This window comes from Elgaria multicarinata, chromosome 13 (genome assembly GCF_023053635.1).
Source record: "Elgaria multicarinata webbii isolate HBS135686 ecotype San Diego chromosome 13, rElgMul1.1.pri, whole genome shotgun sequence".
NCBI classification, from domain to species: Eukaryota; Metazoa; Chordata; class Lepidosauria; order Squamata; family Anguidae; genus Elgaria; species Elgaria multicarinata.
In genome coordinates, this window is record NC_086183.1 from 3,866,741 (window position 1) to 3,880,832 (window position 14,092).

Below are 14,092 nucleotides of genomic sequence, written 5' to 3' on the forward strand. Positions count from 1 at the left end.
CCGTCGTGATCATTACCGAAGTAGTTTCTTGCTGGAAGGGAACTCCTTCTAGGAGCGTCGCCATCGAAAACCACCATTTCAGGGATGCCCTTACTTGCTTTGGGATCGACAGGTAAGTTCGTCAAGCATTGTGTCGAAGGTCGAATGTTCTTAGAAACCAGGCCTACAAGATCCTCATCCTGAGTCTTGTGAACCTGATGACTGCCGTAGTTGCTGCCATCAAACCTAATAGCCTTTGGATCATCCACGCGGAGACCTTTCGACGGCTTTCGGTAGCAATGGCTAGATCTTGAAGAGTGCTCGCTCTGGTCAAAGGCAGGTATGCCCTCCCTTCTCGAGACGATAGGGTCACCCCTATGAAGTCCAGCTTCTGATGTGGAGTCAAGATGGATTTCTCCTCGTTGGACTCGACCTAACGAGTCCAACAGGTTGAGGGTGGTTGAAATGGAGATGTGGAAGTACGCATCCTTCAGATCCACCACAGCGAACCAAACTCCTCTGTGTAGGAGCTGCAGAATAGAAGTAACCATTGACATACGGAACTTCTTCGAGGTGATGTATTTGTTTAATTGCCTTAAGTCCATGATGGGTCGAAGACCTCCATCCTTCTTCGGGACCGTGAAGTAGCGGGAGAAAAACCCCTGGTTGAGTTCCTCTGCGGGTACGGGAGAGATAGCTCCCTTCGATAGCAGGGTCTGTACCTCGAGAAGCAGAGGAGGGGATGGCGCCGTTACTTTCACCCCCGAAGAAGGAGGAAGGACATCGAGCTCGATGGCATACCCCGCGTTGATGATAGTGAGCACCCAGGAGTCCGATGTTATTGACTCCCATTGATGGTAATATGGTGCTAGGTGGTTCGCAAAGGGAGGTGGATCTGGGATAAAGAAGTCAAACCCGCTGCTTCTTGCTAAAGTCGGGTTGACGTTTGTCCTGTGGGAAGCGGTTTTGATAAGGTCTCTTCCTCTGGAGCTGATGTTGCTGCTGTCGAGGTTGAAGTTGGTACTGAGGCCGCTGTTGCTGTTGCTGCTGCATAGGTGGCCTTGTCCATCTTCTTGGTTTGTATTGCACTGGAGGTGCAGTAAACCCCATCTTTTTAGCAGTTGTCCGTGCTTTATAAATGGAATCCAGCGTCTCGTCGGTTTCAGCATTAAATAAACCTTCGCCATCGAAGGGCATATTTTCTATTCTAGACTTGGTCTCATAAGTCAGATTAGCCGACCTAAGCCAGGCATGCCTTCTCAAAGATATGGCCCCCATCATGCTTTTTGAGTGGCAATCAACTTGATGCCTAGCAGTGGAGAGCTGTTGCTTCGCTATGGCTGAAGCTTCAGCCTGAAACACTCGAGCCAACTCCCTCTTATCCTCTGGGAGGTAATCACACAACGATCCCACTTTCTCCCAAAGGAAGAGTTGATACCGAGCCATAGTTGCTTGGTACGTTGATGCTCGAATGCCGAGAGAGGCTGAGGAATAAATTCTTCTGCCTGTTAAGTCCAATTTTCTGCCCTCTTTGTCAACGGGGGCTGAATGGGCCTTTTGTGACTGTCCCTGAGCCGACTCGACAACAATAGAGTTGGGCTTTGGATGTTGGGTCAAAAATCCTGCATCCCCCTCCTGTATGCGATACAGGGTTTCCAACCTTCTTGATGTCGGTTGGGTGACAGCTGGCGTCTTCCACGAAAGTTGTGCCGTTTGTTTTAAGGCAGGAGGAAGAGGTATGGCAATCGATGAATTAGTTTTGTTTTGGAAGACGTCATATATGGGATCATCCGGTGGTTCGACAGCTTGTTGAATATCTAGCCCTAATGCCTGAGCCATTCTTAGCATATGGTCAGAAAATCTAACCATATCGTCGGATGGTGACGAGGGGTCCTGTGTATGGAGGATATCATCCGGTGACGGTACCGACGGCGTAGGTGATATTCCGGATTCAGAGTCTGAGGGGTAATTATCCTCAGGTGAGGAAAGAGTGACTACGTGTAACTGGTGTGCAGGATCCAGTTTGCAAAATCATGGAAGACGGGTGAGGTGCCGGACGACTGGAGGAGGGCTAACGTTGTCCCTATCTTCAAAAAGGGCAAAAAGGAGGAACCTGGGAACTACAGACCAGTCAGCCTGACATCCATCCCTGGGAAAATTCTGGAGCAGATTATAAAGAAGTCAATCTGTAAACACCTTGAAATCAATGCAGTGATTACTAGAAGCCAACATGGATTTGTCAGGAACAAATCCTGTCAGACTAATTTGATCTCATTTTTTGATAGGATAACCTCCCTTGTGGACTGTGGGAATGCTGTGGATGTCATATATCTTGACTTCAGCAAAGCTTTTGACAAAGTACCACATGACATTCTGATTAACAAACTAGCTAAAAGTGGGCTAGATGGAACAACTATTAGGTGGATCCACAGTTGGCTACAGAATCGGACTCAAAGAGTACTTATCAATGGAACCTTCTCAAACTGGGGAGAGGCAACGAGTGGGGTGCCGCAGGGCTCAGTCCTGGGCCCAGTGCTCTTCAACATTTTTATTAATGATTTGGACGAGGAGGTGCAGGGAACGCTGATCAAATTTGCAGATGACACCAAATTGGGTGGGATAGCTAATACCCTGGAAGACAGAAAAAAACTTCAAAGTGATCTTGATAGGCTGGAGTGCTGGGCTGAAAACAACAGAATGAAATTTAATAGGGATAAATGCCAAGTTCTACATTTAGGGAATAGAAACCAAATGCACAGTTACAAGATGGGGGACACTTGGCTCAGCAATACTACAAATGAGAAAGATCTTGGAATTGTTGTAGATCACAAGCTGAATATGAGCCAACAGTGCGATATGGCTGCAAGAAAGGCAAATGCTATTTTGGGCTGCATTAATAGAAGTATAGCTTCCAAATCACGTGAGGTACTGGTTCCTCTCTATTCGGCCCTGGTTAGGCCTCATCTAGAGTATTGCGTCCAGTTCTGGGCTCCACAATTCAAGAAGGACGCAGACAAGCTGGAGCGTGTTCAGAAGAGGGCAACGAGGATGATCAGAGGTCTAGAAACAAAGCCCTATGAAGAGAGACTGAAAGAACTGGGCATGTTTAGCCTGGAGAAGAGAAGATTGAGGGGAGACATGAGAGCACTCTTCAAATACTTAAAAGGTTGTCACACAGAGGAGGGCCAGGATCTCTTCTCGATCCTCCCAGAGTGCAGGACACGGAATAACGGGCTCAAGTTAAAGGAAGCCAGATTCCGGCTGGACATCAGGAAAAACTTCCTGACTGTTAGAGCAGTGCGACAATGGAATCAGTTACCTAGGGAGGTTGTGGGCTCTCCCACACTAGAGGCCTTCAAGAGGCAGCTGGACAACCATCTGTCAGGGATGCTTTAGGGTGGATTCCTGCATTGAGCAGGGGGTTGGACTCGATGGCCTTGTAGGCCCCTTCCAACTCTGCTATTCTATGATTCTATGATTCTATGATCCAGTTCCTCTTGTTGCGTCGGTACCGTAGTTGTGGCTGCAGCTGGTATCGAAGCAAGGCTTTGGGCTCGATGGGCTGGTGGGCGAGGTACAGGCGAAGGAGGCGGCAATTGACACACTCTCGATGTCGGCGGAGGCAGAGCAAAATACTCCTCAGGTGGATACTAGTAACCATAGTACCTATGTGGTCGGTAACTGTCCCACTCATAATAATCGTGTCTACTTTGGGGCTCAGAGTATTGAGAGACTCTGTCCCATTCCCGTGTCCGTTGCGTTGGTGAGGGTTGTGGCACGGGAATGATTTCCCGAATTTCTGGGGGTATTGCCGGCTCCCTGAATGAGGCTGCAGAAACTGAGTCCCGTATTTCGCCTTCCGATAGGCTAGGCGGGCGTGTCGGTACCGTGTCTATCGGTACCGACTGAGACGTCGGCGTCGAGCGAGGTCTCGGTATCGAAGCCGTCTTCGGTAGCGAAGGAGGGCTAGAATGACTGTGTGGCAACTTAGACGGACGGGAAGATTCGAGAGAGGGCCTTTCCACGTCCTTGCTCCTTTTCTTCTTCTTCTTCCTCTCCATTTCTGAAGAAGATTTGGGCGTTCTGGCCTTTTTAGAAATTTTCTTGGCCATAGAAGTCGCCAAAGACCAGCCAGGCGTTAGGGGTATCTGAGCCCTATCAGTTGCTCTGGCTTGCACGCACACTTCAGTGCTGCGGTTGGTAACGGACTTACTCAATGCCATTTTATCCATGTTAGGTGTCTCTGTAGCTCTGAGAGCTTTCTCCCACAATATGGAGCGAAGTCGATCAGCTCTGTTCTTCCTAGTTTGTTTCGTGAACGACATACAATGATGGCAGGTCTCGACAATATGACCTTCGCCCAAACAAAGGACACACAAGGCGTGTCCGTCCGTAGGGGGGAGCTTGGCTCCACACTTCACACACTTATGAAACGGGGCCTTTACTGCCATGCGGGCCCCCGCGACCGAAGTCGCTAAAGAGAAAAAACTATTCTAAGAAGAAAAACTTTTTTTTTTAATATAGAAAGATGAAGAGAGAAGAATCTAAGAAAAAGATCGAAGAACGAAGGATTGAAGAAGTTAGAAGAAGATTTGTTGAGAAAAACGCTAGAGGTTCGGTTTTACAAGTCTGTGCACAATGGCGGACGACGAAGAACTGAGGTAAGGGCGGGAACCCCATGGACATGCGCGGTAGTGTGGGGGAGGGGTTCCCGCCAAAAACGTTCCACTCAGCTATAGTAGGTTCCGGTTTGGTCTCTGCGCAGGCGCAAAGCCCATGTGTGTGATGCATAGAGACCATGAAGAAGAACTTCTCCGCTGAGAGGGCATCATTTGCCTTTGTGGCACCTCTTCTGTCCCCATCTAGTTTTGAGACAGAGAGCGGGAAGACCTGTGATAGCCAGATTTCCCTGCTCTCTGCCTCAAAACTAGATGGGGACAGAAGAGGCGCTGCCAAGCAAATGATGTCCTCTTAGCGGAGAAGTTATCTCCATGCCGACGTGTCTTTCCCCGGCGGGGCCATGACAACAGGGAAGTGGGCAGCATTGCTAGAGCCACCCATTTCCCTGTTGCCATGGCCCCGCCGTGGAATGACAGGTCAGCGACGAACCATGGGATCCCCATGAGGTATGTTGCTCGGCGCTAATGTGTCCTTTGCCAGACGCTGGATCGCACACCCTGACATGCAAGGAGACCACTCTGAAGTCCCCTGCTTTTGCGGAGGGGATGGCACATGTTTCTCTGCGGGCTGCCACTGTAGAATCAGGAGGCTTCAGAATGGTCTCCTGATGTGTCAGGGCATGTGATCCAGCCTCCGTCGAAGGACGCGTCAGTGCCGAGCGACACCCCCATTGCCTGTCTCTCCGCACCGGGCGCAGACAACCGGCAGGCGCATTGCCTCCCATGACAGGGGAGAGACGCAGTGCGCCTGTTACCGAGTGATGGCTGTGGTGGCAGAGGAATCCCACCTCCTTTCAAGAGGAGAGAGAGCTCTGTCGGGGCTTCTTTCTCAGATGACAGCCACTGTGCCATGGCTGTCACTGGAGAAAGAAGCCCCAGTGGAGCCTTCTCTCCTCTTGAAAGGAAGTGGGATTCCTCCATGCAGTGTGTCTCTCCTTTCCCTTTGCTCCTCCCCATCGAATGGCAGCACCTCGGTAAGGTAAGCGGTAACCAGTGCTGCCATTTGGTGGGGAGGGCCATGAAGAGAGTGCGTGTGTGTGCGTGCGCATGGAAAGAGATGACAACTCCACGGAGCAGCACTTCCCATGGACTAAAGTGTCGTCCGAACGCCTCCAAAGAGAGAGAAAAGTGTTTACTTCTGCTGACTTCTCTATACAAAACAGAGAGCTACCACCAATAAATTCTCAGTGCCACCCGCAGATCAGGCATTGGGTTACATGCAGCCCAACAGCAGACACTGAGGTCACCTCAATCAGCAGGACACCTGAATGTTTCCTACTCCCGCTGATTATGGGGCATGAGTAAAGCAGAAGACTTCTTTTTGCATAAGCACACACACACACACACACAGAGCAGTCAGTGGAGAGTCTACACAAGGCATAATTTCAGCACTGATTACAAGCAGGGAGTTACAGAGGTCTTTTTTGTAATTAACTTTCTTCCACAGTCTCTATTAAAATTCCACGCAGGCAGAAGGGCTATGGCTTGACATTCAACGTTTTGTTCACTTGCAAGTGCAATAAATGGATTCACATGACTAGGGTGCTCAAACTTAAAAAAATTGCTCCTTTCTTGGAAAGCTGCAGAATTAAGATTCTTTACCATGTCAAGCTGAAATTTCAAACCTGCAGCTCCCGCGTGCCAGAGCAGTGCATACCAAGGGATCAGAGTAATTAATTCAGTTTTTTAAGCATCAAGATCTCTCCACTGGCCTCCGAAAAAAGTGTCACACTGAAAAGGGAGCCTTATTGTTAGCCTGCTGCTTCTGAGTTGGGCTCTTGGGTTTAGCAGAATGCATGTTCTAACCTAGCCTTTTGTTTTTAGAACATTTTCAATTAAAATACCAGACCCTGAAGTTTATGACCAACTCTTGTAAAATGGTGGAGATGCAGGTTTCTAAGAGGCTCGTATTTACGAATCTACAGAAAGAATAAAATAGAATTAGGTTCCTATTTCTTATTTTTAGCCCAACACCATCATTTTAAATGAAGTTTGACAAAGGCAATGTTACTTCAAGAAAGACGTCTGACTTATACTATTCAGTTTCTCTTCCTTGCGATCTGGGCTGCAATCATCCTGGATTATTTTTAAGAGTTCAATAAACAAGTAGAGGGGGGAAAGCCAGAGAAACTTAGCAAAAGGCCCTGTTTCTACATGGACTTGTAAGAGGCAGAAAACTTCAGTCCAAGGGGCCAAATGAAATCCTTCTTGAATGCAAAAGCCCTGCTGGGTCACACCAAAGCTCCATCTGATCCAGAATCCAGTTTTGAAAAGGCCAGGCAGAAGTTTTCAGGAAGTCCACATGCAGGATGCAAAGTTCTCCCACCCAGTTTACCCCACAGCCACTGGGGTTCAGGGGCACTCTGCCTCTGACGCTGGAGATTCCATTTAACAATCATGGCAAATAACCACTGAAAACGTTTTGCACTCTATGAATTTGTCTAATCCCATTTTAAAATAATTGGCCTTTAAATTGGCGCATGGCAACATTTTTGTGGTCCCTAAAGCACTTGCCTCAGCCGTTCCTCCTCTTTGTACATGTGTGGTTGGTTCCAATAAAAGTGGGATTAGCCAGCTGGCCTCTGGAAAATGCACCAAGACTCCTCTGAAGGAGTGCCTCTACCTCTACATTCCTCTGGACACCTGCTCCATATGCCTTCATTAAGAAAAGTGGAATCTGTGAGTACACGGGCGTGCTAGGCCTTTTCAGTGAAGGCACCAATATTGTGACGCACATTGTGAACCTTCCAATAGATGCCTGCCAGGCTTCTTCATTGCTTGAACTTTGCCAGAGAGCAAAGTCCTTACTATTTTTTAACAATTTTCAAGTAAGATTTTAATATGTCCCGTTATCCTGGTTTTTATACTTGCCTGGCTACATTTAGTCTTCGCTGTTGTTAAAATGCATAACGTTTAGCAGCACTTTATATGTATTTTAATTATTTTAGATTTCAAATTTAAGTCACCTTGAGCATTTTTTAAATCGAAAACCATCCAATAAATTAACCTCAAAAATAAGACATGAGAAGACTGCAGATCACATGTGCAAGCCAAGGACACTCATTGAGTATCTGCTCTTAGCCTGGTTTGCAATGAGACTGCATCCATCTTAGCTACGTAGCATTTTTACATACTCAATATTGTACAATCTATTTCTGGCCTGAAGATAGCCATTTCTTACAGTTCTATTAGCAGGCATGGGGCAAAATTCTACTACAGGACACCTGTGTACAATACTGCATTGTGTATTCTTACAATCCTCCCTGGAATGCAAACTTTCACACTAGTAGCAGTACAGCAAACAATTTTCTTTTGATGGAAAAGCAGGCAATTAGGTAGATTTCCCACTCTTCACTTGTACTATTGAGTGACTAATTGTATATGAGGAGACTTTTGGGAGATGAGAAGTTGACAGATGCCGAAAAAAATCGTAACCCCAAATCTTTTATCCCTTGAGAAGGCAGCGTGGAAGTCACCAGGTACTTGTAGATACAACCAGTAAAAGGCCTACAGTCCTCTCCTAAATAGCTGCTCAAACACTGTCTAAAAGTTCTGGAATGTTATAAACAGAATCTCTTACCACTGTTAGGTTTCGAATCTCTTCCATGACCCGAGGCCAGAAAGACTGAAGGCACTGCTGGGCATCACTGTTACCTCCTGCAAAGCCCCCATCCGTGGACATTATGGTAACTGGAAAGAAACCAAATGACATGTGAGAAGCGAAAAGGAGATCAGGTTTGAGGAGCTGAAGAGTTCACTTTTTAAGAAGTCCTCAAAGATGGTTTGTAATAAAAGACAAAGAGCTGTGCATACACATACGTGTACACACACACACAGTCTTCAGTGCCATCCAAGAACCTGGACAGACTCCCCACAAATCCCTTTATTATAAATTGTATTTTTTCAAAATTTTGGAAAGACAGAAAGTTGGACTTATCCAGCGATTCTGAAAGCTCAGATTCCATCCCTATAAACACTATCTGTCTGAAGGAGCTAAAGTTTTGCATTTGTAACAAAGAGTGTCTTCTCCCACACAAAACTTTTAATCTCCTCAGATAATTTGTGCAAGCGCTGCTCCACCTCCCCTCCTTGATGGTGCTGTATAAATTAATAATAATAATAATAATAATAATAATAATAATAATAATAATAATAATAATTTGCCATGGCATCACCTACACCGCAGAACAGTCTCCTTGATGAAGGCTGCCAGGCAACCCTCAATAATTACCTTCCACTGTTTTAATTCAGATATTTTGTTCACTAGGTGTGCAATCTAGGCACTCATACCCAGATTCTACATTCCAGTGAACATAGCGGGATTTCATTCGTTGGGGTTCTAAGTTTCCTGGCTTGCCAATAGGGAGGTTGTGGGCTCTCCCACACTAGAGGCCTTCAAGAGGCAGCTGGACAACCATCTGTCAGGGATGCTTTAGGGTGGAGTCCTGCATTGAGCAGGGGGTTGGACTCGATGGCCTCGTAGGCCCCTTCCAACTCTGCTATTCTGTGATTCTATGATATATTTTTAATGCCAGTGTAGGTTTAACTTTTTTGATTGTAAAGTTTATTGCTTTTATTGGGTAACTTAATAGAAAATTACCTTATAAATGATGTGCATAAACTTCAGGTCCCCTTAGCAGTGACAATCTTTTTACTTTTAGGAGTACACTACCATATATTCTGGCAGCACAGCCCTATGGCGAAAACAGGAGCTAAAGTCTCACATATCTACACTCCTGTGCACGTCCATATCTAACATCTATATTGTCTTTTGGAATATAAACACACTGTTGGTCTCAACCTCACATCAAGAGGTGTTATTTTGTTAAATGATGTAATATGTATGTTAAAGCGTGAATTCTCAAACTGGGTACCATGGGAAATAAAATACAAATGAAATAATTAAACACGCTGGTTGGCCAAGTAACTACCCACAAAAAAAAAGGAACCCACCACACCTCTCCATGCTTCACCACTCTGCCCTCCTCTCTCATTCCAGCACCATCATATCTTTGCACAGTATGTGATTGGAAGCATCTGATCCAATGCAGAGGCAGAGAAGAATGATCAAACCTCAGAGTCTGCAGATTTATTCACTCTTGGATGTGAGTCACTGGTTGGGGCTTGCCTCTTTCCAATCAGGAAGCACACTGAACACATGATGGGGAGCTTCTCTGAGAGCAGGTCATTCCTACTTCCATACTCCAAACAGTGACTCTTGTCAGATCCGACTTTAATTCAGAAAGTGTGCCTTAGCTATTGGGGAGGTAAAAACTATAGAAGAACCATAGCATTCACATCCCTTCAGGATGCAGCATAGCAGTATGCAGAATAGGCAAGCACCCAAAAGAATTAGGGAGTCCTTACTGTAGGAGAGTCTTCTACAGCACCCTTCCTTCTATTAACTGCAGCGTCAGCAGAAGCAAACACATCGATCTTAGAATGTTGTGCAAATGTGTGGATTTTTGTTGCTACTCTATAATTCTAGAACAGAGCTGTAGAGGATGTAGCCACCCCGATGTGTCCTTAGGCCCATATTCTCCCAAAGTCTAATAATGAAGGACACAATCCATTTTTTAAATGGATATTTTTATACTGTTTTTATGTTTCTGGTGGTTTTTTAAATCTTGTATACTTTTTAACGTTTACTATTTTTAACTGTTGTAAACCACCCAGAGAGCTTTAGCTGTGGGGCGGTGTATAAATGTTATAAAATAAATAAATAAATAAATAAACAAACAAACAAATAATCCTAGAATCTGCCATCCTGGATAACTACAACCTGAGAGTTTTCCACTTATCTATATAGCAGCTCTTATCACGAGGTTAGTCTGGATATGAAAAACGAGTTGGGAAGAATTATTTCCCAAGACCTACGGAACACTGACTTCACTTTGAGTACAAAAGGAGGCTCTGGCTGGAAGACCATCCAGTCCCCATGAACAGTGCCAAGGTTGGGATGAGAGGAAAGGGCCTCCTCCAATTAGTAATGTGATGTCTCTGAGGAAGACTGACTTAAAAATGAACTCTTTTAAAAGTACCATAGTCATGGGGCCTGTTCAGACAACGTGCTAAGTCGTGGTTAGGCTGCTAACTCTTTTGCAGTAAATGGTCAGTGAGCATGTTTAAACCATGCTTATGAAGCCACCATGGTTAGGAATGGTTCACACAACATGGTCAAAATGCTTAACCACTGTGGCTTAACATGTCGTCTGAACAGGCTCAAAAAAGCCAGACCCAAGAGTGCAGTGAGAATATAATTCAAATTCCAGCTAGGAAACAGATATACTGTGGGCAGGCTGAGATGTGCCTGCCCCTTCAAGGTGTCGAGGCAAAGAGATGGTGTCCCCTTCCTAGCATCCTAGGGTGCTGCCACGTGGCACTTTAGAAGATTGGCACACACTCCCTTCAGAATGACTGTTTTGAAGGAACTCAGGGATCTGTGGGAAGTATGCCCATGAGGCAAACACTCCCACCCTAACCTATGAAGGATCTGTTGGAAGGGGACAGGAAAACAATAATAGAAATAAAAAAGAGAAATCTACAGAAGTCAGCACGCTTCAGGGGTAAAGTTGCTTCCCGGCTGCTAGGCTGTGAAGCAACCTGGGTGAATGGAGAGGCCTCCCAAGGATATGCTAATCATGAGCTGGTGGGAGAGGATGTCCTAAAGGAAAACAAGCACCCTTCTTGCCTTTGTGGGAGAACTTGTTCCTGAGAGGGATGAGAAACTCAAGAGGAGAGTGACCACTTGCCTTTACAGGAGGCAAAGAGCCAAAGCTGACCAGCAAACCTTTTAAGACTGAACAATCTCTCGGGAAATAACTCCAAAACTGCTTTTTGAAATGACTATGTTAAATATATCTTTCTAAGCTTGCACAGAGGGGTGAGAGAAACTCCAGATTGCTTTATTTAAAAGTCTGAATGCACACAATCTTTCTGAGTAGTGGCGTAATGGGAAATGGCTTGAGGCCAAGAACAATTCTGACATAAGTGGGTACGATTCCCACTGACTTATGATCCATTGTGTATGGCAGGTTTTATTTTGGCCTTTTCTCAGGCAGAGAGAGGGAGGAGCAAGAACTTTCTACTCTTCCTCCCCACATACCTCATATGCGCATGAAAAACATGACCGTATTGTTTAGAACATAGTTCTCCAGGAGCAATTATTATGAGGACTTTGGCTCATGCTGTGTAAAATAGCAACTTCTTGTAAAATAAAAATCACAGTACTAGATAATTCTATGGTTGAAAATTATTAGCAGTTAGGTTTGCTGATACAAATCTATGAAGAACAACTGTGCTGGTATAGAAAGAAAATCATAGAAGTCAGCTAGGATAGGTTGGGTTTTCACAGGGCGGGTATTGAAAGAGTTTTGATGAATATTCTGTAATGTTTTGATGAATACTCCATAACAGCACAGCACCTGTAATACCTTATGAAAATAAAAGTTATTTTTCAGTCTCTCCAGAGGTCTGGGTAAGAACAAACGTTTTAAAAGGTAATCAATTCATTCAAATACGTAATACGTTGACACCTATAAGAAGTTAAGCTGCTAGAGGTACATGTATGTGATTTCCATAATCTATTCCAAATAGAGAATTCATGTTGAATTGAAAGGACCAAGGCAGCACGCAGTCCGATCGCTTGCCACAAAAGCAAGTCTAACCACTCACCAACTGTGTGTACATTGACCTGGTTCGTACAATCAAAATAAGCCACAGTGTCAAGGCAGCATGTCTTGTTGGAGGGGGAAACAACCCCCCAATAAACCATGTGTTGCTGTAGGGTTATTCAAGAGCTGTTTCTCCCTCTAACAAGCCATCGCACCCAGGTTCAAACAACATGACAAACCGTGCCTGGGCAGTAATTATGGAAATCATGCATGGCACACACCGCAATTTAAGTAAGCCACCATGGCTTATTTTGATTGTGTGAACTGGCGCATTGTCTGTTAATGCAATCTACACCACAACACGGCACAAGAGAACACGGCACATGACAGAAAAAGCACCTGAAGACCAAACAGCTCCAAATGACAAGTCCACACTATCCAACACCTCATCTCCAACTGCAGAAGCTAAATTAGGCCCCAGAGGGAGGGAACTGCCTCTGAACATGCTCATAACCCAAAGGGTACTTAATGTATTATGCCCCTTCCTAGAGCAGCCAACAGATACTTCTGCATAGTGGTGCAGCATACAGAAGGATGTAACATCAGCATTGAGCTAATTGTGCAGCAAACTGGCTCACGTGAAATGAGCCCACAGCAGAGCAAAACTCTGTCAAGTGGATATCATAGAATCATAGAATCGCAGAGTTGGAAGGGGCCTACAAGGCCATCGAGTCCAACCCCCTGCTCAAGGCAGGAATCGACCCTAAAGCATCAGCATGTCCCCTGTGCCCCTGCGGTCTGAGATTCCAGACCACTCAAAGGAGACGACTCAAACATTGTGGGCTCTCCCACACTAGAGGCCTTCAAGAGGCAGCTGGACAACCATCTGTCAGGGATGCTTTAGGGTGGATTCCTGCATTGGGCAGGGGGTTGGACTCGATGGCCTTGTAGGCCCCTTCCAACTCTGCTATTCTATGATTCTATGGTCACAGCACTCCTTCAAACAGCATAGGATTGTGCCCTAAATGTGCTTTAATTCCCCCCTCAAATATTTCAGGTCAAATATTTGTGGTGCATTGGGACAAAAATAATAATATGCGGTGCCTTTTTAGCTTTGCAAACTGAAAATTTTCTGATGCAATTACACTAATTGGCATAGGAAAAGTTCCCAATTCAACATTTTCTGAAAAACCAACACCACTGTTTCTGTCAAACACAGCTTATCCATCACTTTCCCAAGGGCAATGATGCATTTTAGAGCATACTCTCAGTTCTTGTGGAATGACAAGGCCCAGATGTCATGGTCAGTGTTCTGGGTGAACTGAGAGTATGTTAGAATACGCTCCCACCCCCAGAATCCTCCACAACACACTGGGGTTCTGTGGCAGATGTTCAGGGATTGCTCAGCAGACAAGCCACCGCTCGAAGGGTTCCCCCGAAGATAGAAATCTACCGATTTAAGATAATCTTCCTTGACAGAGGATACATTAAATTTACCAAGGGATTTATATCTCTTAACTAGGGTCCATTTGCATTGTTAGCCTTCAGATACTTAAGAGATATCTGAGAGCATCAGAGATTGAAATGTGTAGCTATTTGCTTTCCTACATGAAGACAACAAGTATGGATTTAAGGACACACAAACTAATCGGCCAGATCTACTCTGTCCTGGCAGGAATCTCTTATGTAACTGATCTTTCAATATTAGCTACTAGCACTAGACCAGGACTTTCTCCTTCCAAACAGCAATGCAACTCATTCACAGAAGGCAACATTACTGTACAATCCCCGCCCCAACACAATTTTCCTCCAGTCAAAAAC

General features: G+C 45.3%; 1 protein-coding gene across 1 annotated transcript in view; it reads right to left on the reverse strand.

The window, feature by feature from the left end:
- The window catches only part of NFYC (nuclear transcription factor Y subunit gamma), a 71,460-nt gene that overhangs the window by 30,606 nt on the left and 26,762 nt on the right, over positions 1-14,092 (reverse strand). The window contains exon 2 of the mRNA XM_063140511.1: positions 8,239-8,348. Within this exon, the coding sequence (XP_062996581.1) occupies positions 8,239-8,340 (102 nt within the window). The 5' untranslated portion in view covers positions 8,341-8,348. The remainder of the gene's footprint in view (positions 1-8,238; positions 8,349-14,092) is intronic.